Here is a 26,805-nt window from a genome sequence, read left to right as displayed (position 1 = left end):
AGTGCTGTGTGAAGCTGCCCATGAGGGAAGGAGTCAGAGTTGCCTGGGAGAAGTCCATTGAAAGAAGGTGTGAAAAGTTTTAAATAAAAGACTGGTATTGGTGCCAGTTGTGTTTGTCTTGACAGAATCACTACACAGAAATTCCTTTTTTCTGAAGACAAGCAGCAGCTCAGCAGACAGGAGCTCTGTCTTTGGAGTCCTTTTCCAGCATCCACCACACCAGGCTCCCAAAGCCCTGCTGGGCAGCTGGGAAGGGCAGAGACAAATCCTACTCACAGGAGACAAAAGCTTCCACAGAGCTTCCAGCTCTTGTTCCTCGCTGCTTTGGGGCCTTCAGGAAGCACAAGGCAGGCTCGGTGCTGAGCTGGCAGGGCAGAGGCAGAGATCCCTCCCTGCAGGCTCCGGCAGGGCTGGCTGTGACCCGCGGGGAGCATCCTCTGTGGGCGTGCAGGGAGGCAGAGAAAACAAGCACAGGGCTGTGGGAAGTGGGATTTGATGGAGTGATTAAGTCTACAGTCCAGCTGGCAGACACAGCAGCTGTTGCTATTACAGTCCTGATAGCATTTCATTTGTTTTAAAATCCCATCTTAAAGCTTTAATATCCGATCCGTTTTAAATCGCTTCGTTTGAAGGTGGCAGCAGGGGGGATCATCTAGTGAAGAGCATGGAATAAAAGACAGACAAGTCTTAGACGTCATCTTATGAGACAAAGCTTCTTAAACTTTTCCATTTAAGATTGGATGTCCCTAATTTTCTAGTGCTGCAATAGAAGGCAGACCAAAATCCTGGAGACTTGACAAAGGCTCCTTTTATGCTAACAGAAGGCAGGTGGAGAGCAATTTCATAACCCAAAAGCTATTTCCATTAATGAAGTGAGTGCCCTCACTGACACTTTCCCTTTCTGAGCCATCCTGTTAAATAGAAAAATGGACAGTTGCCATGAGAGTTTAAGAATGAAGTCTCAGGAATTTAAGATGATGGAGACAAAACAGGAAGGGAGAGAATTTCATCAGGAACTGCAAAGGAAGGCTTGGGGAGGTTGGGTAAATTCTGGGTTTTCCCTGTTGCCTGCAGATGAGGTCCAGAGTCTTCACCCCATTCACGTCCCTCAGGAGATTTCTGTGTCATCCCTGTCATTCAGCTGGGAAGCAGAAATGCTTTGTTTGGTGCCTGTGCTCAGTCACACACAGCTCTGGAGGCAGAGGGATTTCACTCCCTGAGCTGGGTTAAAATCCTGCTGTAGCCTGGTGGGAGGAGATGACTCACTGTTGGTTCTGAAAGAACACAAGGAGACACCTTGAAGCAGAAAATGGCTTTGGAGTGCCAGCTTGCTTCCCAGAGCAGATGGCTGGGCTAGGCTGAGGTTAAAGATGTTCATTATAAATCCATCACCAAACTAGGCCAGGGATGGACAGTGATTACAGACAGTGACACCTTCTGTGCCACACAGGGCTGCACTCGAGTTGTGGGGAGTGGCTCTGGTTCTTTCACAGAGCAGAGAGCCCTGGATCCAGAGCACAGCTGAGAGAGCTGCATGGCCTCTACAGTCTCCAAATAATGCTGCCTGCCACTCTAAATTAAATTAGGATTCACCCCCAGTGCAGACACCACAAACCCAGGTAACTCCCATGCACTCAGAGCACCAGGACACAGAGCCCTTTGTGGGGGAAAATTACCCAGAGTTATTTTCCTTCATTTTGGATGAGAATGTAGAGAACAAACACCCCCATGACTGCAGAGCTCCCACTGCCAGGGGTTTTGTCCCCAGGTAAAGCAGGGTGTGACAGCAGTGAGGGGGATGGAGCTGCACCAGGTGGGATCCAAACCCATTTCACGGTGGGATCAGGATGGAAGCCAGCTGCAGTTTATTTTGTCACAGCACACTCAGGTCAAACAGAGGAGCTGCCTCCTTTGCTGCACTCACAGTCTCACAGCCCCCCTGGTGGAAAATCTGCATCCCACACCCCGAACCTGAAGGAATCAGCTGCATGGGACACTTCCCTCAAAAACAATGACCAGCTTCTCAGCCTAATGATTCTGTTCCCTCAAGGAATAATAGAAATAAAATATTAGGTCTGTAGTCACTTCCCTGCCATACAGTGTAATATTCCTGAATTTATGCTTCAAACACTTCCTGCTTTCATTTAAAACCCTACATTGTGGGGTTTATTTTAATTTGATTGTTTAAAAAAAGCCATTCTGGACTGAAAAATCCTTAAAGCAGATTTTTCTTCTGACTTTTGTTTTAATGAGACTTTGGTGTTTTTTTAAGATGAGGACAATTTGAGCTCACAACATCATACTGTTCTCAGAAACATAATTTAGAATTGGATTGAATATTTCCTACCTCAAGTTGGAAATAAATACCTGATAATGTATTTATATAACACTCTCCTGTCACCTTTTACCGAACTCCTGAGGTCAGTAAATATAATGACATTTAGGAATTGCCATAGGAAGAAATTAGTGAAACTGCTTACAGAACATTCCTGTTCATTATGAAGATGCACACTAAGGGGATTTGGTTTGGGTTTTTTGTTTGCTTGTTTATTTTGGTGGTTGTTTTGTTTTTTTTAAATAATGCAATCATAAGACAACAGAATTATTTTGGACAGGCAACTGTCTCAGGTTATTGGTCAAGACACTGCAAGTCTAAACCCACAAGCTATGTTAATTTACAGCCAATATTCCACACTTCCCTGCCAGTCTGTAGATTTTATCACCACCACATGAAAATCAGGTAAGTACTCAACAAAGCAACGCAAAAATAGTGTTCTTCTATGAAAATACAAATCAATCTAATTATGCCTCATTTTACTTTTTAATGTTATTTACCATACATCTCTCTCATCCTTCTGCTTGCCCCTGTATTTTTAAAGCTATCAAATGCTGTGCTTGTATAGAATCTTCTGGAGCTCAGGGAAGTGTTTTCCCATTTTCATGTGTACAGTTCATAGAGATAAAAACTCAATGCATTTGCCAAACTGACCAAAGTGACCTCAAGGTCATATTCTGGTCATTTCCTCCCTTGATCCAAATTCACATTTGAAGCCAGATTTTCAAAGGCTAAAGAGTGATGCCAACTGGGGAGAAGAAAAAGGAGGAGTTCAAACCTAATCACTGATACTCCCTTGATGATAATTCAGTTTGGAGAAATGACCCCACACTCTGGAAGGGTTGAAGCAAAACCTGCTAGCACCTTTGACTGGAGGAACTTTTCTGACTTTCTCATTTCTGAGCTGATAAGAGATTTTTGTACAGCCCTCTAAGTGACACCTCACATTAAAATGAAAGCTTTTGAACAGGCAAATGGTGCTTTGGTTGGGAGCACTAAGCTTTGAAAATTCACCTGAGATGAATTTCTGCTGGGAACAGACAATACCACGTACCTGGGTGTGAACTGGCCAACCTTCAGAGCTCACCCCTGCTCCCAGAAACCGGTGGAAAAGCAGCTCTGAGATGAAAACAAAGCGGCTTTGAAGCAAACGTGGCTTTGCTGAGCACCCCTGGCCCGAGCTGGTTCACTCCTTGCTTGCTGCCCAGCCCCCTGCGAGCCTTTCACATCCCACAGAACGAACAGTGGAAGCCTGCTCTGAAATATTTGCTGGCAGGGGTTTGGACAAGCCCCAAAAAACCCACAGGATGTGCTGCTAACCCAGAGCTGCCCAGTTTCACACGGCTTCAGGGAGCTCTGGGTGGGGTGTGAGAGCTGCTGGGAGCTGGAGGGACACAGCATCATCATCGCAGTGCTGCTGTGTGACACAGGGGCTGCTGCTGCTGCTCTCTGAGTCAGCTCAAAATTCAGTGGTTTTTTTTCCCTACTAACTCTTTACAGTAGTAGCTGGGTGGTTGGATGGATAGTTGGACCTGTGGATTTCCTGGTCTGGTTATTTTTGTGGTGATTTGTGCTGCTGCACTGTTCAGAATAAGCACCAAAGTGAGATGTTATTTTAGATACAATTGTGATATGGAGATACAGAAATTAACACCGAGAGGGGAACATGATGTCAGTGTGGGAGTGTGAATCTGATTACAAAACCAGGTATTTTTGTGACAAAGCTTCACTATAATCACTAAGCAAAGTGATTATATTCATCACTATATTAGTGATATTCCCTAATGAATAATGAATATTATATGAAATACATGAATAATTATATTCATCATTATATTAGCATCACTAATAATGTGTTTGTGGTTCTCCTAAGTTTTCTACAGTTCTATGGCAAGGCTGTACTGCTCCAGTGGTTACATGGAGGACATGAAATAATAAAAGGTTCTGGTGGCTTGTGTGTCACAGGCAGACCTTACTCTCCAAGAAATTTAATTTCCTGATGTGTATTTCTGGTTTCTTCTTGGAAAGACTACACAGGGATTCAGCATTCCACCATCACCTTCACCAGGATGAATCACAAGGACTTTCCCCCACAGCCAAGCATCCCACGGGGATGAAAAAGAAACAGGTTAAACCACAGGTGACCACACATTGTCTTCTCAGAGGAATGGTTGGATTTGGGCACGACCAAAGCTCTGCTCCTTTATTTTGGGATGTGAGCTGAACCTGCAGAGAGCTGCGACCTGGGATAAAGGACAGGACCCAGCTGAGGTCCCCCCCAGCCCCTCCTCTGGGGTTCCAGGGGGGGACACAGTTCCAGCATTGTCACACACCCTCCCTGCCCACATTGTGAGTGCACACAGCTCTTCCACAGCCCAAAACCCAGCCCAGTTCTTGTCATTTCTGTCTAAGCCAGGGTGAATTTCAGCTGTCAGTGTGCACTGGGTCAGGCTCTGCTCCTTGGCTGGGTGGCCAAGCACTGAGGTCCCCTGTAGGAGCTTCCAGAGCCACCCCTTGCAGGTGTCCCAGTGCATTTTTGTGCTGCTGTAAAACCTGACCCATTAATGTTCATGTCTGAGCAAGAGCAGGAGCTGCCTCAGAGGGATGGTGGCTCACTGGGGATGAAATGCTGGGTTTGGACAGTTGCTTTAGGTGATCTTTATTTTAATATTTTGTGGATTAGGGCTTTTTAAAACCTGTGTGCACACTTCTAAAAGTCAGATTGTCTCAATGACATCATGCAGATTTGATTTTTTGCACAGGTTTTGGATCCTCACACGTACCCAGCTCTAGCATTTCATCAAGGAGAAATATCTGCAGGCAATGTGGCAGCTGCTGCCTGGCTCCTGGAGCCTGCAATGCTTTATTTGGGTCATGCAGAGTATCTTTGCTTCCCCTTGAAGCAGGTAAAATGTCTGCTCATTCTGACAGGGAGAGAGCACGACAAAAGTGGAGCTATTTTAGAAGGGAAGTTGTAAATGAAGAACTTTGCACAGTTCATTTCTGATCACCTACAGGCAGGGCTGCTGGAGTGGAGGGAAGATAAATTCAGCTCCTGCTTGGCACCCCTGTGACTGCTCTGATCTAATGTGGGTCACTGCAGGGAGCAGGGAGAGCAGGCTCACCACATCCCAGCCATGGAAAATCCCTGCACAGGAACCCTCCCCAGTGCCCCAAACCCGGAGAGGGGATTAGCTCTGTGCTGCACCTCTGTGCAGCTAAAGCTGCAATAGTAATGCAGCCCTCAGGCCACCCTCTACTGATGATGAAATTGGCTTTCAATGTTTGCAGGGCATCATTATGGTGATATTCTGCTGATATTCCAACAGGAGAGTGGTTTACTCTCAAGGTTCCATAAAATTAGAAAAATCCCAGTTAGGACTAAATTCAAGTTCTGTCTCACTTACTAGCAACTAGAATTATGCAGAACCAATATTAATAGTTGGCAACTGCTAGTGCTTACAATAAACCAATATTACTAACTGGAGGTGTTCAATAATGTTCAGAAATTTACATTAGTTATAGGGAAAAACAGAATTTAAAAATATCATTGAAGTTTCTGATCCAGAAAAAACCCTACGTAGCAAAATCACTTTGGTGCAGTGTAGTATCCAGAATAGCAGCTTCCCAAATAAAGCTTTGCCAAGCCTTGCTCTCCAGCTTGTGCTGTGCTGTGTGGGTGTCAGCTTGGTGTGCTCCTCGGTGCTCCTCGGGTGCTACACTCCAAATAGAACCAGAGCTTTCAGGGCTTTGTGTTGGCTTGAACAAAAGCTACAAACTATAAACAAATCTACATCACAGTAGGGTGAACCTGCAAGTGAGAGCAGAGCCCAGACAAAACAGTTGAGTTTGATTTGTGACCTCTGCAAAATGACTGAGCCTTCCAGGGTAATGGCACAAACCAGGAACTCATCACCAGGGGCAGGGCAGATGTTTGCTGAAACATCCACTGGTGACTCCCTGGGAAGTTTGGTAGGACAAATCATTTTGCTAAGGGGTTGTGAGTTTTGAGCCCATAATAAGTGTGACCCAGTTTCCTGTTCCGTGACTGAACAATTTGCACAGCTCTAAATATAAAACTGTTGATAACAGATCCGTATTTGTGGGAAAGGGAGGTGCCTCAGGAACTGCCCTGGGCAATGTGTTTCCAACCACCCCACAAAACCTCCCTTAAAAAGGTGAATCAGGCACGGTTTCTGTCCTTTTTCATTCCCACATACAAATAAACATCAAAACCCAGGTTGAAATTATAAATATATTTGTGTTGTTTATAATCATGGCACTACACAGTGAAAATCATATAATTCCATTTTTCTTGAAGGAATTGTAATAGAATAAGACAGTATTGATACAGAATAGCCTCTCACTGTCCTGCTTGATCCTGTCTCAGTGTGTTTGCAGAAGGAGCCATCCCACCGATGGGAGCAGTGAGTGCATTGAGCAGAAATAAATTCTCACCAGCGCGGTGCCCACCCAGAGCGAGCCCCGTGAGCCAAGGCAGCGACCCCCGGGCAGGACAGGGCTGATGGCAGGGCCACCCCAAGGGACAGAGCCCTCCCCTGCAGCCCCAGGCACCGGGGAGGGATGAGCAGCTGGTGTGCTGCTCGGGAGGGAGGTCCTGCACTGAGGCACGGACAGACGGACGGACAGACAGACAGACTGAGGCGTGCTGGAGGTTCCAGCTCATCCCTGCTGGGTGGGATCACCAGGAGTGCTGCTGGACCCTGGCACCCCCAGCCACATAGGGGGACACTGAGCAAGGCAGTATTTTGAACAAAGAGTGCTTTTTAAAAGAAATAATAGCATTTACGGTCGTTAAACAAATGCTACTTTTTATCAGCACTAATTACTTTATAATAGCTTAGTCCTTAGCTTGCTTATTACTATGTTGATCGTTACTTTAAGCCCTCACAGCCACTCTAGATAACATTTTAAATACACAGAGCTTTAAAAAAATATTTCCATTACAAATATTTTAAAAATATACTTATCCTAAAAAGCTGTCCAGCACTATTCCAAAAATCTCTTGTAATAAATGTCTTTTTAAATTTTAACAAAAATATCTACCATCGTATAGAAGAGCTCAAGTTTTGACAAATCTATAATACAGTCAGAAATACGTTGGGCCAGATTTCACTTTTGTTTATACAGTTGCCAATTTGGATCATGGTGTTGATCTCATTTGGGTTATTCCAGTATAACCAGGAGCAGAATATAGCCCTTAGTGCTTTAAAATAGCTAAATGGACTGGATGCTGCAACAGTTACTGGTGCCGAGCAATACAGGGAGGGAAATCCTTTCCTTCACTGCATCTAAAAATGCAAAAGGATGTTATATTTAGTATTTGTGCCATGACCAAAGAAGTGCCAGGCATCTGCAGTGGATGACTCAGACCCAGAATCGTATTCACTTATAGAATTTTTTTTTTTTTTGCTGAATGGTGCCTGCAATTGCTGTCATTAAATGAAGGATGGATGTTTCTGGGGAACTTTTGTAGGGGGGAAAATGCCATTCCTCTCATGCTTTCTACAATCCTAAGAATCATTTAAATTACATTTTGTGTGAGTTCAAATAGAACCTCCCAGTAGTTAGATCTAGGAAGGATACTATTTTGAATTGCTTCTGTATTTTCAACCTGAAACATCTCCATTCACCCAGTTCTTTTCAAAGTGTATCTAGAACAAGCTTCAAGCACTTATAAGAATCTGCATCTCATCGGGACAGTGTGGAAACGCATCTTTTAAAACACTGGACCTTTTTTTTTTTTTTCTTTCCTCCCCTTTTTCTTTCAATCGTCAAGTTTAAATGCAGTGTTTGATTAAGGCCCGGGCTGATTGCAGCAGGGTGCATGAGAGCAGAGCTGACAGCTCAGGTCTGCCACCCCAGCCCGTGCCTAGAAGGGATCCTTACACACGGTGAGCTTAAGTCATGTTTAAAGCTTTTACTCTACTCTTTTTCCTCGAAGACTTTGGCTGATGATCTGGTAACTGATAAACCAAGGAAACTTAAGGATTTTGACTAAGTTCAGTCCTCGCTGTCGTCTTCATCATCATCATCATCCTTGCTGGGAGCACACCTCTGGAAGCAGTGCACCAGCGTGGCCAGGAAGAAGCTGGAGAGAATTGCAGCGATGGACACGGCGACTCCCGAAAAGATGATGATAAAAAGGTCTGTCAATGACAAACTGAATTTGCATTCACTAAAGCTGACCTCAGATAACTCATTCAGAAAGATCCTTCTGTTCTCCACGGGCAGGGAACACTGGATTTCATGGAGACCTGCAAGGAAGAGGAAAGGAAAACAAATCAGCAGAATGTTGATGAATTCTTCAGTTGTTCTGGGTCAGAGATTGAACGGCTGAAGAAAAGTTTTAGGGTTAATTCCAGGTTTACAAAATTGTACAATATTCAGGGAAAAAATGGAACAAAACCTGTCACTATCCAAAAGCCATTACATAGCCTCTCTGAGCAGCTCCTGGAAATTAAGTTATTTCACCTGCAGCCTTCCAGGGATCAGGTGTGATCTAGGACCATGATTTGGAGGAATTAAAAAAGTGAATGTTGAACTCTGATGCATCTAAACCTGGAGACCTGAAAGCAATTCCCAGCTACTCCATCTGAACACAAACTCCTGAGCAGGGTAAGAGGGATACTGAAGTTCCTTCCATACCCTTCTACATTACTTTTTGCCATGTAGTTCCAAATTAGAGTTTTTTCTTTTCTGGTCAAACAACAGTTTGGGTTTAATGGATGCTTTTTTGTCTGTGACCTGCTTCCACCTTTTCTCTCTGGCTGTCCTGAGGCCAAGCAGAATGACAGATATTGTTCCTGCCTGCATTACTGGAGAATGCCAAGAGCTGGGTTCTTTGTAGCAAAAGCAAAACCCCCCAGATTTAAGAAGTGGTGAGAATAGAGCTGGGTCCTGGATGGTAAAAGCACACAGCTCCCTGCATATGCCCAGCTCCTTCTTCATTCACCACAGGGGAGCAGCAGGAGAGGATGTTACCAGGGCTAGAATGGAACCCTCACTGAAGTGAATTAAATCAGCAGAGCTGCTGGCAAAGCAGCTTTTGTCTCACTATTAAGGACATGAATAAAAAGGGCAAATGTAAGAATTGTGTATTAATGCCACGAGATCTGCTGCTAAATTACTCGATCCACTTCCTCTCTCCTGATGATCCCAGGGTGTTCTCCGTGGTTTGGGCTCTGCCTTGCTGTGCACACACAGAGCACACTGCATTTCCATCCCACAGCTCTGCCACAGAACCCCGATGTCACTTTAAACAAGGAGTGGTGATGATGAGATTCCCTCTGCATTTGTGAATCTTGGTTTTCCTCTGGCTGGATAGCTGTGGCATGTGATGTTTAACTGTTAAACATTTTTACTGGCATGTCCATGTTTACTGGCTTGTGATGTTATTGTTAAACCCAGGCTCCTTGGGTCAGTGGTGCTGCCCTGACTGATCAACTGGATCCAGCCCAGCCCAGCTGCTGTGCTGATTGAGAAGTTTCACTTAGTTCCACTGTGGAACCAGTGACTTACTTGACCTTGTAATGATGATTGTATTAAATTTTGGTCCCTAAAAGCCATCCTGTATGTGTTGTATTTGCCTGAAGTTCTGTGGCTTTCCCTCTTTCTCGTGCTGCTCTGGCTGGGGATGTCCTGGGAGCTGCCCAGCAGTGTCAGAGCCAGCCTGCCCAGGGCTCACTGCAGGCAAACTGCAAATCCCTGCTGGTTTTGCTGAGCCTGGGGTGCCCTGGCTGTGCACAGCAGATGGTGAACAAGCACAGCTTGCTCTGGAGATCTGTGAAACCTCCTGTGGTCAGAACTGACCTGGAAGAGAAAGCAGCTACCTGGTTTCTAAGAACCTCAGAGACTTCTGGAGACCTGGCCCTGCAGTGTTCATGTCTTCTGCCATAGCTGGCAGCCTGGAGCACCTGAGCACTCAGAGACTGAGGAGATGCAAACCTGCTCTCCAGCCTCTGACTGAGCTCCCTCTATGAACCTTCCACCTGAAACAACTGAGAGCTGACCTCCAAATCGTATTTTCATTTCAGTGAGACTTGGAAGTAGCAGCTCTAGGCATTAATCAGAGTAAGCATAATGGGGGACAGATGGATATCCTTCCCTATTCAAAACCATGAGAAATGAGGGATGAGTGAAAAGCTGTAGGCTGCAATTTCAAGACCTGTGTCTTTTAAATCAGATTTTTAAAAGCAAAGATTTTTTTCAGTAAATAAATATAATCCTGACAGTAATCAAAGCAGTTGCATGAGTGTAACATACTGCAAATTCATTTGAAGAGGAAATTCCTTGCTAATAGGAAAAGATCTCTGCAGCATTTTGGCAGAAAAACCTGCACTAAGTGCATACAGCAACGACACAAATTCCATTTCACTTGTAGCAAGCACAATAAAAATATGTTTCTGTCCAACTGTTTCTGTAAAGGAAATCAGTCTAATCCTGAGAACTGCTGTTTTCAGAGCATCTGAGTCAAGCTCCTCAAAAGAAAGGGGGCACAGGTGACCACAAGCAACTCTACCCTTTAAAATTTCTGTCCAACTGCAAAAGAAATTCTCAACTGGCAGCATTTAAAATACCTCTGTGCTGGAGTGATGGGACACAATATCACATCTGGAGAAGGGAGGAAGTGGAAAAAGAATATATTGGAAAAAAAGAGAGGAAGACTCCAAAAGAAAACTCTTGTCCTGAGTGGTTCTACATACTGCAGCCCTTAGGTTTAGAGCTAACTTACCATGGCAGCATTTGCCCAGAATCCCAACATGAAAAGGAGCTCAGTCCTTCATTCCCAAAAGCAGCTGAGCCATGGATCAAAGCTGACCCTGTGCACTGTGAGCTCTATTCCATTTCCCTGATGCTTTCACTTTACATCACAACACACAGAATGCAAACAGCAAAGGACCTGCAACACACCAAGGCACTTAGAGGGCATTTCTTGTTATGAGAATCAGTGTACTGCAAGGATTGTGAGACTCATTATACAATAAGGAGAAATAAAGATGCTCCTCTCCATGTAGCCATGGGTACTGGAATCTAGGTCATGTTCTCAAACCAAATAGATTAGATGGGAATTTGCTACTTGCTTTATTGTGTGACAGCCCAACAGGCTTCTGTGGCCTCAGATTTTAGAGAATTCTTATTTACTGGGAATAACAGATGCCAGTGGATGGAACACAGCACCACAGAGCAGGGGCCAGTGCAGGGGCCTCGCTGGCCCCCAGCTGCAGCTTTGGCCAGGCTGTGCAGGCACCAGCTCCTCCCAAAGGCAGGAACGAGCTGGGCTCTGCCGTGCACACACAGGGCAGTCTCTGCAAGCTGTGCTGGAAGCAGCCTGGGCACAGTGCAGGGCTCAGAGGAGGCACAGGGCAGTGGCTGAGGGAAAGGAACGTGGATCAGTCTGTCCTGCTGGGTGGATGCTTCTCTTTGCTGAGTCGTGACACTGCTGAAAAACCCAGCACAGCCAAACAGAAGCTTTCCTTTGGACTCCAAAGAGAATTGGGAACAGCCTGTTCCTTTGGAACAGTCAACAGGAAGAGCAGCAGTTCTGTCTCTGGTGGCACAAGGGATTTCTCCTTCCAGAGCTGATGCAGTGGTTGTTGCACCAGAGCTTCCAACTCTTCACCTGAAAATACCATCACACACCTGCTGAGGATGAGAGATGGACAAACCCATTTCATCTGCTTCCTTCTACAGAAACATGGCCGTGCTTAACATTATTTACAAGAGGGTTGCTTTTAGGACATTATTTACAAGAAATTTGTTTTTAGGACATGAGAGTCCAAAGAGCTGATGGTCTGTATCCCACCTGTCCTGTTCCATTGGTGCCCAGAAATGGATCCATCTTTGTTCTTTCCTTGGGCAGGAAGTAATTCCAGGGCAACACCCTGTGCATGAACAGTGAACTAAAGAATGGTTTCTAAAAAGTGATCAGTATTAATTATAGGGTGTAGGTTTTTTTCCTTTGTGTGATTCTGTTGCATCTAGACTGGCTCAATGAAATCCCTGTCCCCACACACAACCTCTAGAGGACAGGAGATGCCATTTAACCCCAGAGCTCTGCTTTCATACACTTCTACCTGGATTGTATTAATTTTTATAGTTTGTTTGTGGGGGTTTTCTGGGTTTTTTTATTTATTTGTTAATTCTCTAGAATTTATTCTTTTAAAAGACCAGCCAGGATTCTTGCAAAGGGCATCTCAAAGCAGCTTGGTTATTTAGTGCTTGGCTGCAGCAAGAGAGCCTTTGATGGCAGTTATATTTATCGACCTCATTGCTCCCACAACATATTCAAGGAGTTGCTTCTTCATACCAAACAAAACTGTAAATGAAATAACAAGTGTGAGTGTGCTATAAATACACAGCTTGGGTTATTTTGATCAGGGCCATCCCATTATCTGTAATGACTCCAGCTGTCCCAAGGACAATGTCACACACCCTGTATCCTTCTGCTATGTCATCAGCAGGAGCAGATGGATTGCTCTGGAGCTGATTGCTTTGGAGTGCCAGGCAAGGCACAGGTGCTGGATTCTACAGAGCCTTCTCTCAACTCTGGGAAAATAAGCATGAAAATACAGGTCTGTGTAGGGACACATATTGAGAAAGTAAGAAAATCACAGCCTGAAAAATATTCCAGGCTGGAGCTTCTCAGCTCTGTTCCCAGCCCATGAGCTGGTCCAGCTCAAGGCTAGGGAGAATTTCTCCCAGGGTGATATCTTGGTCAAAATAAAAAGGAATTAATAACAAAGATAGAACACCTGTTGTGGTGTGTGCCCAGGCCCTGGCAATGGGGTGTCTTCTGTCTGAACCAATCACCTTTTCTCTACTCTTGGAGTTGCAGTCCTGCTATAAAACCAAGTGTGTTTGTGAACAAACTTGTCTCTTTCTTCCTGTCATGAAAGACGACCATGTAGCTGTGCATCTTATTTCTGCTGCACTTAAAGGGTTAAAACCCCTTCCCAAGGCTACAGGTTTGTACCCTGAGGAATAGATTGTCTGAGTAACATGGGAAGTGTGAAAATGCTGGAATTCCAGAAGAATAATGTTAAAAGGAGAGGTAGATTTTTAAAAAGAAGGAAAAAAAAAAGTGTGCTCATAAAGAAGTGATGCAAGAGGGTTCCAGGTAGAGTTATTTCAGTAAAATTCCCAAATAAGTTTTAGAACAATATGACTTTGAGCACCTTATATTAGAGGAGCACAATTCCAGCAAGTCCAGCACTTAAACCCTGGCAATAAATCACAGGCAATCAGGCTGCTGCTAGATCCTAAAACCCACTTTGAGTTTGTTTCTGTTCAGGGCTATGCCCAGCCTGAAATCTTTCCTTGTAAAACTGAACCTCCTCGAAAACAGAAGCAGCCCTGCAAAACCAGCCTGCAAATAATGAATAAATTCCTTGTAAATTACTGAGAGGAGACCAACAATGCAGCAATGCCCCAAAGTTATAACTGGACTGATCTCAGCATCTCAAAACCCCCACAAAAACCCAGAGGTCTCTGTTTCACCTGAGCCCTGCTGGGACTTTGCAGCCACGATCCAGCCACGTTTCTCACAGGTTCTTGTGATCAGGAATTTTTAAAGGATGGAGGGCACTGCCCCTGCCTGCTCCTGGCTGTGCCAGGGGATTTCCCTGCATGTATTGGCTGCTGCCCTGCTGCACCCTGGGCTTGGTTTGTACTCCTGCAGCTGCAGACATGCACCAAGGGCATCACTTCCTGCAGCTCCACTTGACCCTGTGGTGAAGGATTCCTTGTGGCTTTCTGCCTCTGCTTGTTTCTAATCCCCATGCCAAGTCCATCTTTGATTGGGGAACTTCTGGAATTCTTTATCATGTCACTGTTATGGTCTGTCTGTTAGCAGACAGGGATTTCTCAGCTATAATTTTAGATGCTGAGTTGGGGTGAAAAAAAACCAAAAGCCTCAATTCTTTTAGGGTCTTTTAGAGTTCACACCAAGCAGGTACCAGGACAAAGAGCTTCCTGTCATTCAGCAATGGACAGCAGGATGAGATAATGCAAAGGCACCCTGGGACATGCACTAGGATGCATGGAAATGCATCCACAGAAATATCACAAATGTTTAAATGAGCACATGTTCACTACTCTGGATCCAGCAAATATAAGAGCACTACAATAGGCTTTTTTTCCCAACAGTAAAATTGGCATTTGCCCTTTTGGGTGGAATTTAGCTGTTCCCTCATGCTGCTGAATGTAGTTGACACAGATTTGAAATGTTTAAATGTGGCATGTTGTTTCTTGTGTGGTATTTTGCTCCCAGCTGTGGTTTGCCTCTTTAAACACTGTCACAAATGTATCAGATGTATTAATAAGCACTGGGAGAGGCATTGCCTCTGAAGTGAGATGAGGTCTCATTGAAAATAGCCTTGAGCTATCAGAACAGTAAAGCTTAAAAAACTTGAAGCCTAGATTGAGGTGCCTAAATAAAACTTCCATGGCCAAGTGCCCTAAAGATTTGCAGAACAGTTTTTCAGGGTACCTAGCAGTTTGTCTCAAAGCCTAAAGTTCAACATCAGGTGTTCACATCTGCAAATGCTGTCCTCACATCTCCAAATCTGTGAAATATGGATGCACTCCCAATAACCTTAGGATGGAAGAAACAGAGTGAAAAGCCAGTGGCAGTCAGATCATTTTACTGAAAATGTCTGGGAGATCAAATTATATATTTATATATGTGTATATATAGAAACAGATTCGATGTGCTTGTTAAGGAATATAATTTCTGTGAGGAGTTTCTGCTTGAGCAGGATAAAAGCTGCTGAATGTGTGAAATGTCTTAGGGCTTTTCATTCCTTTCCAGACACACAGATCTCCTGTTCTGTCCTGGTGATGTGGGAGCATGTGCTGATACTGGGGGAGAGCTGATGGCTGCAATGGACAGAACAGCCTGTCCTCCCTGGCTGCAGCTCCTTGGGTTCTATATTGGTGCAGCAAGTTAAGGAGCCTTCTCTGCACAGCACATGAACAAATAAGTGCTAATAAAGATGATAAGTTGAGAGGAATTGTAAAGTGCTCAGTTTCCTTGCTGGCTCTTGGTTCAAATGTTAAACAGAACCCATCATCACGATGCTTTGTTTTAAAGAAAATATTTAATATTTTCTGTAAACACATTAAAGGCCTGGATTAGTGAAATGAGAGATTGTTTAATTTATAGAATAAGTTATGCAATAGATCTCAGATTGGAATGGGATCCTAGAAAGAGCCAAGAAGCAAGAGATGGTAAGCTCATGGCACAGAATGTCTGAACAGGTTTAGAAAAAATAATTCCATTCTTCTGGGTCTAGAAGGGTCTGGAGGGTCAGAGGAGCAGCTGAGGGAGCTGGGAAGGGGCTCAGCCTGGAGAAAAGGGGGATCAAGGGGGACCTTGTGGCTCTGCACAATTCCCTGACAGGAGGGGACAGCCGGGGGGATTTGGGATCTGGGAACAGGGACAGGAGGAGAGGGAACAGCCCAGGCTGGGCAGGGGAGCTCAGGGGGGACAGCAGCAGGAATTTCCCCATGGAAAGGGTGGGCAGGGATTGGAAGTGCCCAGGGAGGGTTGGATTCCCATCCCTGGAGGTGTCCAAGGAATTCCTGGATGTGGCACTCACTGGGCTGGGGATTGGGCACAGGCTGGACTCAAAGACCTTGGGTTTTTTTTCCAGCCTAAATGATTATATTTTATAATTCTCATTACACTGATTCCCTTCTGAGTCTCTCTTTTAGGACTGAATTCAGTCTGAGTTTCCTGCTTACAGCCTCACTGTCACCTGCTCTTGTTTTTTTCCTACCTCCTCTCACTGCCATCCCTTTTCCCCTGTTCTTTTACATAGACTGGCTTTATCTGGAAATTTGCCACTTGACCAGAATTTACTTCTCCCTCCATTCTGAAGAGGTCTTGAAAGCTACAGAAGCCTTTCAAGTAGCTAAACAGCATCTGTGTCAGTACTGACACTGAAACCCTCTTGGAATATCTCAGAAATGTGTAGCCACTGCCCACAGCTTTCCAAAATGGAGCAAGATTGATCAAATGAGCCCTGAGCATCAGTCCTCAACTTTGGCTGCTTCAATTTCAGACATTCAGAACACCTATTTTATTTATCACAGCACAAATCTATCTGGAATTCTGTCTCTGGCCACTTCTGAATGAGTTTTTCAAATCTTCCTGGAAATGCAATTGTGCAAAGGCTACCCATAAAAATGCTCAGTCTAAACCTTTGCTAAAAGTCTTTCTAATACTGTTTTTATAGAGAGCAGCAAATTTTTAATTCTTGCAATGAGTAGTGGGGAACTTAAATAACTAAACAAAATAAATCAGTTAATCCCAGAAACTGTATACAACTTCCCAAAGGCAAGGGGAAGAAAGGAAGTAAAAAGCAAAATGGGGGCAAGATGACAGAAAGGAGACACTACAGTCATACTCCAAGGAGTGCTTAAACTCTAATTAAAAGTAATGTTAAAAATGCATTAGTCATTAGCAAACAAGGTGGCAGGCCCAGCTGCCCCAAGCATGTTCACAGAAAATAAAAATCAGCAATGGGAATGTCAACAAAGCCCTTCACTGTGGCCACTGCAGATCACTTGTATTGGTTTTTTACAGGCATTTATCTGAATCCAGTCCCTTCATCCTGATGGGATCCTCAGAGAGATTCAAGACGTGGCTTTGGTACTAATTTTAAACAAGATGTTTCTGCAGACATTTATTCCACAAAGCCCTTTGTATTTAAACACTGAAATGGAGGGTTCATAACCCTCTGCTCTGGAGGTCATTCACACCAGTGACAATCCTTTGCTGGCTGAGCCCTGAGTTTCAAACACTATTACTGAAAGAACTAAGTTAAGAGATTAGCAAAAAAGAAAAGTACATTTTTAGCCAAGATTAATGTGATGAACAACAAACTCTGGAAGCAGAAGAAAGCCTGGCCAATACAAGAAGTTGCCAAGTGTATTTTTGTAGATGAATTTAGGCTTTGGTTCTTCCAAGGTATTTTTTTGTTCTATGAGTTTTCATGGTCCCATGGAGTAAAACCTTCTACCAAAGTTTTCATACTTGTCTTTGCAGGGATAAAGATCTTACAGCAACTCTTCTATTAAAAAAAAAATAAAAATTCTTAATATTCATACTCCTCTTGATGGGAAGGCTTTAATTTGTACCACATGCCATTCAGGTGTAACAAATGCCTACACAACCAAACATCCTTCTAGAGAAAATCTTCCTAAGTGTTGTACTTAACCATTGTGACACTTTATCTCCTCCAGGAAAAAGAACTTTTCAATTTTTCCCACTTATCACCATCCTACTGATCTTCACAGTTCCTTTGCCTTCTTTGCACTATGCTTACTAATTTGTTTTTAATCAATATTAACCAAACCAGAGGGGAAAATTGTAGTTTTGCTTTGCAGTGTGAAGAAAATGATAGATTTAATATCTCTTTATGGTAAAAAAAAAAAAGCGTTTGCTCTTTTAAAGTGCTGGGTTTAAAAGCAAAATTTTAGTGCAGTCTTTTAATAAATCTGCCTGCAAGTTTGCCAGGATGAGGGTATAATCTGGGTAGGGCATTCACCTAATGCGAATTAAGCCTTTATTTAAAATTTAGGCTAGATGAATAAATGCTGAAATGTGCAAAATTGTTGAAATCCCAGCTGTTTGTGAAGCGACAAGTTGTCTGAGCAGAGGCAGCTCAGCTGGGCAGGCAGGTCAGCAGAAGTTCGAGCTTTACAAGTTATTTCTGGTGCTGTGCCAGGAGGAAAATGGACCTGGCTCCTGCAAAACTAATGAGTTGAAGCACAGCTTTTGTTCACATCCCCGAGTCCTCCAGAAACCTTAATTACAGAGGGACAGAGCTTCAGGATCAATTATCCAGATTTCAGTTCACAGAGACAAAAGGCTCCTTTTGAGATCCCCGTGGTGTTTGTTCTGCAGAAGCCAAGGGCAGCCGGTGCTGGGGAGTGCCTGCAGTGCTGCAGGCAGGGCTGGGCTCCGGGGACTCTTCCCAGGGATTCCCTCACACAGGCACACTCAGCTTCTGCCAGTGCAGCCCAAGTGAGGAGCCCAACCCAGTGCCAGACCCTAAATCTGTCTGCAAATGTCCCCTCCCAGCCCAGGCCACACAGAGCCCCGAGCTGCTGCAGAATTCCAAACAGAACCAGCCAAGATCTTTTCTCAGGCCCTGGAAGTGCATCCCTGCCTTTCCCCCCTGTGTTTTCATTGCTGCCCTACTTATCCTGGAGTTTTTGCTGCAGGAATCCTTCACGTCCAGCTTTACAGAGCTATCAGCAGCAGCCAGGGACCCGGAATGCTCAGTGTTTATTGAGCTGCCCTTCCCAGGAAAGGCCAGGCAAGCGTGGTCGTGGATGGGTAAAACCAGACAAGTAACACTAATTTAATCAGACCCTAATGGGAATCATGTTGTGGCATCATTAAAAAAGCTGGAAACTGGGTGTAAAATGCAATCAAATCATACATAATTCGAATAATTTAACTCTGACTTTCCAGAAGTTGTTTTGCAAGGCATGCAGCTGTGGCCACGTATTTCAAAAAGTCATTGAGACAGTGTTTCCTTTCTGGGGTTACTTTTGCAGCCACCTTTGTGAAGAATGTTTTGGTGCTTTATCAAAGCAGACAGGGAGTGTTTTTGTGGCAGCAGCTCACAAGAAGCCCTGATGCTTTTCTGCATCCGTGCACATCTCTCCCTGGCATGGCTGGGTGTGAGGAGAGCAGGGCACTCACTCCAGGCAACAAATCCTAATCCTTGCAGGGCAGCTCTGATCAAATCAAACACTTGGGTATTTGCTCCTTCCCCCTTTGCCTTCCCAAATCAAGTCTCAGTTACAGTTTAGAAGATCTGGGTAAGCTTGCCATTTTTCAGCTGCTTGGCCAAACACAACTGTGGATGAGAGGAAATGCTGTGGGAAAGCATCTTTGGGCTTGGAAGACAACTGGCAGTGCTGTGGGAAAGCTCACTCACTTGAAATTCCCAGACATGAGTTCAGATACACTTTGAAACATTGAGGGGGCAGCAGAGAAAGAGGTGGGACAGACTCAAACTGAACAGATCAGAATCTCTGTCAGGATCAAGGAGAACAACCTGGAAATTCAGTAAAAGCCTGGGGAAAGTGAACTGCTGTGTGAACTCATGTTCAGCATTAGAGGCAGGCAAATATTCAATTCAAATTGAGCACACTTTAGCTAAAGCATCGGGAAAAGTGGGACAATAGGTTTGGTTTAGAAAGAATCAAGATCAAAGTTTCACTGACACAGAGAGCAAAACACCCAACACTTTTTCCTCAAATCACTTCTTCCTTAAAGCAGCTGACCTACAGCCAAGAATATTGAGGGCAATGTAGATGAGTGTATTAGAACGATGCTACCCAAGGTCACAAGCATGGGAAGAACCTGAATATCTGCCTGCAGAGTCTGAGCCTGGAGTGCCAGGACACGGGAGAACAGCTTCAGACTGACAGGGAGGAGGTCTGGATGGGATATGAAGAAAAAATCCTTCCCTGTGAGGGCAGTGAGGCCCTGGCACAGGTTACCCAGAGAAGCTGTGCCTGCCCCATCCCTGGAAATCTTCCAGACCTGTTGGATGGGGCTGGGAGCAGCCTGGGACAGTGAAGGTGTCCCCTCTGGAGCCCTCCTGGCTCCCAGCAATCTGCCTTTGGGAGCAGCTGGTGCTGCTCAGTGCAGAGTTTATGCCCTGGTGCTTGTTGGGAGACAAGAACTGTGAGATGATCTCCTGCTAAAGCTGGATTAAGAGATGCTTTGGGGTCTGGTGGGACATGTGGAGCAAGAGTCTGGATTCCCTAGACATGGCAGTCTTAGCACCTTTATTTTCCCCCCCCTGTGCCTTTCTAAAAATTGCTGGCTCAAATACCAGGATTATATATCTTGAATTTTGGGGGCTTCTAAAGCCACTTCAATTTATTTCTCATATTGGGCACAGTGTTTTTTAATGAAAAGAGCCCAAGTCGAGATGCTGAAAGGTTCCAAACACAGAGCATAGCAACAAAATACTTCCAGGAAGGGGCTGACAATCACAATTGCATAAAATGGGGATTTAACTGTTTTGTAGCAGCTTCATAAGTGATCAGCAAAATGAGAGGAAAATCAGTTTTCCTAAGGAGCTGGCACAGAATATTTAGCTTTTCAAAGGGCTTATTGTAGAAAACGTATTTACCAGAGAGAAAATGAAATCTGGAAGAGAACCAGCTCTGGGCTGAATGAATGTGAAAAGGCTCTTTGACTGCCTATGCAAGTTTAGCCTATAAATCAAAATTATTAGGGCTTAATTTTAAATTTTTATTTCTTAAGTGGGAGGAGGACCTGCTGCTAGAAGAAGCCCACACGAATTTAAGGGGCTGGTTTGCTGAAATCAAATTCCAACAAATTCAGCAATTACAGCCCGAGCGAACTGCAGGCAGCACACAGACAATGGGAGCAGGAAGCATCCTGCCCTGGCAGGCACACACGGACACCCAGACTGCTCTGAGAGCCACGGAGCTTTACCTTTCTGGAGCTTGGATGCGTTGTCCTGGATCCAGCTGAAGAGATTGGCAAAGTCACAGTCACAGACCCAGGGGTTGCCCTCCAGGCGGATGGTCCGCAGGGAGGGCAGCGCTTCCAGGGCTGCCACGTTCAGGCTCTGTAAGTTATTGTCATTCAATTCGAGCACTTGGAGCTGGTCCAGGTTCTCAAAAGCAGCCTCGTCCACATCCACCAGGTTATTGTTCCCAAGGCTCAGTTTTATCAGTTTCTCCGCTGATTTGAATATCCCAGCATCGAGCTGTGTTAAATTATTGTAGCTTAAGTCTAAATACACCAGTTTGGTAGAACTGCTAAAAGTGCCCTCTTCTAAAGAGGTGAGGGAGTTATTCCTGAAGTCCAAATAGACTAGATCTCCATAAAATATAAAGAAGTCGGCTGGTATTGCCTGGATGTTGTTATCAGCTATGAGAAGTTTCCGTACATCCAAAGGGAAGGGATTAGGAACGCTCGGGAGTCCTTGATCCCGGCAGTCTATGGTGTGGTAGTCCATACAGCTACAGACAGCAGGGCAAAGATGACCCCCAGGCAGGAAAAGCAGGCAGGCAAAGGCAGCAAAAGGCAGGAGGCAGGAAGGAAAGCATGGCAACATCGTCAAGGATCTGAAGGCTGTGATGAGCACCCACTTCTAGGAGAAAGACATTTTGCTCAGCTGAGCAGGAGTGCCTGGTACTTGTGTGTGTGTCTGATTGTATCCAGGAGATCACATATCATCACAGATCCGATAGCAGCAGTCTGGAGGGGGAGGGAGGAGGGAGGGAGGGAGGCAAATGTGAGGATTTACTCTGTCAGAATATTATGATGCTGTGCAGGGTGAGGAAAGCGATGATTGGGTACACGGAGGATCTTTCAAAGGACTCCCTTGCTTTTGTGAGCTAAAAAAAGCCCAGAGCCTGTTTGAATATTTGCTGTATGTTCCAGCAAAGGGGAAATCACACCTGATCCTGTGACTCTGACAGCAACAGCTTCTGCTTAAAAAGCTGTTCAGGTAAAAATCAGGATGAGATCACTCACTGTGTTTGTTAGCAGGAGCCTCCATCAAGGTGACCAACAGCTGTGGGAATGTGAGAGAGGGGCAGGCAGTGTCCTGGATGCCTGCTAAGGACAGTTTTCCCTTTGATTTGTAAAACAGGGAGCAGAAGGGGGGAGCCCAAAGACAAAGAACTCTGCTTTGTGCTGTTTCTGGATTCCTCAGCTGTTCACATTATCTAAATATGACTCAGTATCTTTTAACCAAGAAGAACAACCTACAGCAGCAACAGGGAATATGGTCTCCAAAGTGAGGGGCTTTTCCTTCCTGTTTTAATGACCCAAAAACTGCTTTCTACTACAGCACCACTAATGTCTGCTGGGCCACATAAAAGTGCAAATCTTTAGCCGGTTAAAATTGAACTGGTTTTGCTGGGTTGAAATATTTGACAGTTGATCTGCCTGTCTCCTGTGGGGCAGCAGAAATGATTTTTCAACAAGGCATCTGTGTTTTCCTGACATCCCCGAACCCACACCCACAAAGGCAAGTCCTCAGCCAGCTCCACACTTAACTTTTAATTCCATCCCTCCTCCCTCTTCATGCAGGGTGTGTGAGCAGAGAACTGGAGAGCTGGGGTCACACCTCTGTGCTCTGATGGAAGATTTTTCTAGAGACAGAAGGAATTTGGGTGCATGTATCCTGATGAGAAGAGCACAAAGTCCAACACCTTTGGCAAGCTCATTCTTAGGTCAAAGAGAGGCCAGAAATTTCTATTTAAGGTCATATTTTATAACTGGATTCAGAGTATCTTTGATCCAGAATAAGGGACAAGCATTTCCTTCTCAGCCAGCCTTTCCTCCAGGACAGCTGTGCCTGAACTCAGACAATGCAAGCAGTATCTCAGCTCTCCTTTGGTGCATGCCTAGGAATGGGAGGGCTGGGAGGGATCAGAGGGAGCCACACTGCTCTCAGTAGCACCACTGACCGAAAAAGATGAAATGGGCACAGACTGAAAACCATCTGAACACAAGGAAACACTTCTCCTGCTGTGAGGGTGGCCAGGCTTCCCAGAAAGGTTGAATATCACCACAAAACCCACTGGGGACGGCACGGGGTAAATTTGCTCTGACTCTGCTTGAGCAGGGGGCTGGACAGAGGTTCCTTCCAACCTCAGCACTTCCCTGCACCACTCTTGGGAAATGAACATGTCAAGGTTTATTCCTTTGAGCACCTCTCTCACGTTTTACAACACACCTTGTTTCTAATTCATAGGTCTTTTAGCTAAAGCACCTTGAGACAGTCTCTCGATCCCTCCCATAAAGACACATCCTGCTCTAGGTGTCTTTAATGTCTTAAATTACTTTGAAAACGCCACCCAGAAAGAAATGGGCACAGCTGCCTCTTTAAACCACTAGGGCAAAGCCCAAATAAATTCCTGAGGTGATTATTTAAAATATTTACCTTTAAATTACAGAGGAAGTGACAGTTTGACAGGCTACCTCCAATTAGAAAAACCCAAACATGCAGAACAGCTCCTGGGGTTCATTGAATTGATTCATTGAATTGGCATCAACAAGTAACTGCAAGTGGTGTTTCTCATGCAGAACTGATGCTTTTTAAATTCTTAGGGCTGTGTCTTGCAAACAATTGCTCCTGCTGTAATCTACTCTAATATAACTAAGGCTTTAGCTCAGAGATGTTTCTCACACAGGAAAGCAGAACTGATGTGATGTCTTTGGCAGTGTAATTTTATATGGACACATTCAGCTCTCTGTTAAGAGCACGTATTTATTCAGGGTTTAAGGGTCTCTGTGGCTCCTCCTCTGCAGACCCCCGTTTTTCCTATCAAGTGCACAGAATCAGGATGTGACATTTCCATCTCCAAGATGCCTCAGCCTTCACAGATGGGAGACTACAGACAATAAGGCATAATTTGTGAAAGTTCCAAGAACATGCTAGTGGCAGGGGTGGAAAAGGACTCAGCTTCCCTGAGAATCCAAGCAGCCCTTGCTAAAGCTGCCACTCCTTTCTGTACAGAGCAGATCTTCCTTTTGCTCAGCTGCATCCCTGAGCTGTGACCCAGCCCCACCCTGAGGGCCCCCTGCCCTCCCATTGCAGCTGGCAGTGTCTGCACTGAGCCTCCGGGCTCCTCTGCCTGGCATCCCGGTCAGGAGCTTGGCAGGAGATGAGGGATTGCCACCAGGCTCTGGATATTTTGGGATAGGTATCCCACAGGTTTGTGGAGCTCCAGCCCTGCTCCCACAGCAGCCAGGGAAACAAGAATTTCTCTGCCAATGTGTGACATCTCTGATCTTCTGCTGTACAAGCCCAGCTGCAGTGCCTGCCATGGGCTGATGCCTTTCTAAGCTGTCTTTGATTTCAGACTTTCTTCCTGACCCATCTTTCTCTGTGCAACATTTCCTGTTTAATTTTGTCTCTTTTAGCTTCTGCTTATTTCTGTTTCTCAGCTGTTTCCCTCACAGCACAGGAATTCTTTAGAATCTTTTTGAAGCTTCATTCACTTGCCAAACATTTTGTGCAGTTTTGACTAGCAGGAAGACAGCAAGGCTTTCTATTTAAAAAAGTATTAAAGCTTTACTTTTTGAAATGGTTGATTTGCAGCAGTCGGTGGCAGCAAGCTGGGGTTTGGCTGTGATGTGCTGAGTGCACAGCACCCTCTTGTGCCCTCGGACTTTGGGCAGCCAAAACTGCTCTGCTCCCTTCTGCTGAGCTATTAACAACAGGTTTGACCATATTCCTACAGTTTGCCTGTGTCTCAGGTTCCCTTCCTGTGGAGGGAGCAGAAAACACAGAAGAAAGTCTCCCTGCATCCTCAGAACAAGCTCCTTGGAAAACCATGGCTTAGAGATAAGGAATGGCTGTGAAATGATGAATACAAAAGGAATTTACCTTCCCCCCCTTGGAAAACCCTCTTATCTATCTCTAATATTAGTGGTTCATTTTCTTTTAGTATCCATAAGCCAGCTTTGAATGTGAAATCCCTCAGGGATTGGTCAGAAAGTAGAATTCCCTTGGTAATTGGTGCAAACTGTAAAACCCTCAAAAGATACAAAACCCCCTGTAAAGCAATAGCCATGGGTATATGCAGATAGGATGCCTTCATGGAATAAACCATGGATTTGTGCCTCTCTGCATGTGCTGGTCTCTCTACCCCGCTGGTCTGAGAGCTCCCCACGAGCCAAAATTCCATCTGGGCAAGGCTGGGGAATGTGCTCAGTCACTGAGGGCTGCAGGAGCAGTCTCAGGGATCCCAAAGGGACCCCAAAAACCCCACCAGTGACGCCTTCCTCCTCTTCCTATGAAAGAAACCCCAATCACTCTGTATAAGAAAATGAAAGACATAAATCAGGTTCTTACGTGCTTCAAGTGACACTGTGGTAAAATCAAATTGCTCCAGTGAGGAGTCTCAGAAATAAAGGGTTTTTATCATCTGTGCTTCTTCAGTGCTCCCAAGCAAAGACTCACAGCTTTTCCACCTTTTTTCATTCTTCCAGTATTGCATTGTAGTTCATACACGTTTGAAAAACACAAACCTCTCAATTGGAAATTGATGCCCAACAAAAACCCCAAATATTCTTCTTCCACACAGGTGGGATCCCACATTGACCAGGTTTGGACTGTCAGCTGATTTACCTGTGATTCTGCCTTCCAGGCTCCCCTAAAGGGGCAGAATGGGTTTGGAAAACGTGCTTGTAAATCAGGGTAACAATTCCAGTTCCAGTTCTAACTGTAAAGGAATTTGTTTTGAACCCCTCTGTGGAGAACAAAGAAGGAAAACCAATTTCTCTCCACACCTCCCAGTAGCAGGAGTTGGATAAGCACAACTGTAGGCAGGTTTTGGACTAAAAACAATGATATGGATTTCATTTCTTTAATTTTTTTATTCAGGGTATTACCAGGAGAAGGAAATAAAGGCAGGGACAAGGCACACTGGTCCTGGATCCTTGGAGTGCTCACAGCACTGTATCATGTCAAGCAGTAAGACACAAAGAGAAAAAATATTTGCTCCTGACAGAGTTTTCATCTTTCCATTGGAAACTTTCCTTCAAAGTGCTCAAAACTTCCCCAAATAATTCGAGTAAAGGAGTTACAAAGAAAGAGCAATCACCATGCAGACACACGTGAAGGATTCAGGTCTCAGCCAGAAAATCCTTCCTTACAGGAGACTCAGACTGAAAACTGCCCATCCTCATGCACATTTCTGAGCAGCTAATTGAGCATATTTTTCCATGAAGGAAGTTATTATTCCAGGCTTATGCTTCATTGAGCTAAGGCACATGTCATGGCCAGGCTGCAGAGCCAGGTGCACAGAATGATGGCAAAGGCTTCTCCTGCTCATTCTCAGACATGACAAAGTGTCCTGGGCACCACTGCCTGAGCCTGAGTGACCAACAGTGTGTTCATCAATTCAGCAAGCACTGAGACTCTGAACAGAAATCCCATTTTTATTCAGGTCTTTACCATTTTGGCTTTAGTGTTGTTTTTTTTTATCTCTTGAGAAAATTTTTCCCTGCTCTGACTGGGCAGTTTAATGAATGCAGCCAAGGGGCACCTCTGGGCAGTTTTCCCTCTGATCTTACATCTAAAAAGGACAGAAAAAGCAAAAGTCTTAAAATTTATGAGCTGATAGAAGCTGTGAGCTGAAGCTCTGTGTTACACCTGCCCAGTCAGTCCTTCTCTGCTGCTGCTGCTGCTGCTCTGCCACTGGGAGGGAAATTGCATCAAAATTAATCAACTTGACAGCAGCAATGATTGAATTTGAAAACTTCAGACACTGCAGTTCAGCAGCCAAATGAGAGCAGCCTAAACCCATCAAAAGACTTCCATCATCTGCCCCAGACAGCGTGGCTCACACAGACGTGTGGTCACTCCCTCATTGCAGAGCATTTACAGCCACTAAATGCAGTCACAGGAGATGGAAGGGTG

The 26,805-nt window shown here is 44.8% G+C and overlaps 1 protein-coding gene across 1 annotated transcript; it reads right to left on the bottom strand.

The window, feature by feature from the left end:
* Positions 1-6,576: 6,576 nt before the first annotated feature.
* LRRC38 (leucine rich repeat containing 38) lies at positions 6,577-21,642 on the bottom strand. The gene is made up of 2 exons (XM_014881662.2): positions 20,853-21,642; positions 6,577-8,613 (listed from the first exon to the last, which is right to left on the bottom strand). Exons 1-2 carry the CDS (start codon positions 21,478-21,480, stop codon positions 8,360-8,362), a joined length of 882 nt encoding a protein of 293 aa, XP_014737148.1. The 5' UTR covers positions 21,481-21,642; the 3' UTR covers positions 6,577-8,359.
* Positions 21,643-26,805: the final 5,163 nt, after the last annotated feature.

Source organism: Sturnus vulgaris, chromosome 25 (genome assembly GCF_052056855.1).
Source record: "Sturnus vulgaris isolate bStuVul1 chromosome 25, bStuVul1.hap1, whole genome shotgun sequence".
Taxonomy (NCBI): Eukaryota; Metazoa; Chordata; class Aves; order Passeriformes; family Sturnidae; genus Sturnus; species Sturnus vulgaris.
Note: the sequence above shows the minus strand (reverse complement) of the source record. Positions and strands in the feature narration are given on the sequence as shown.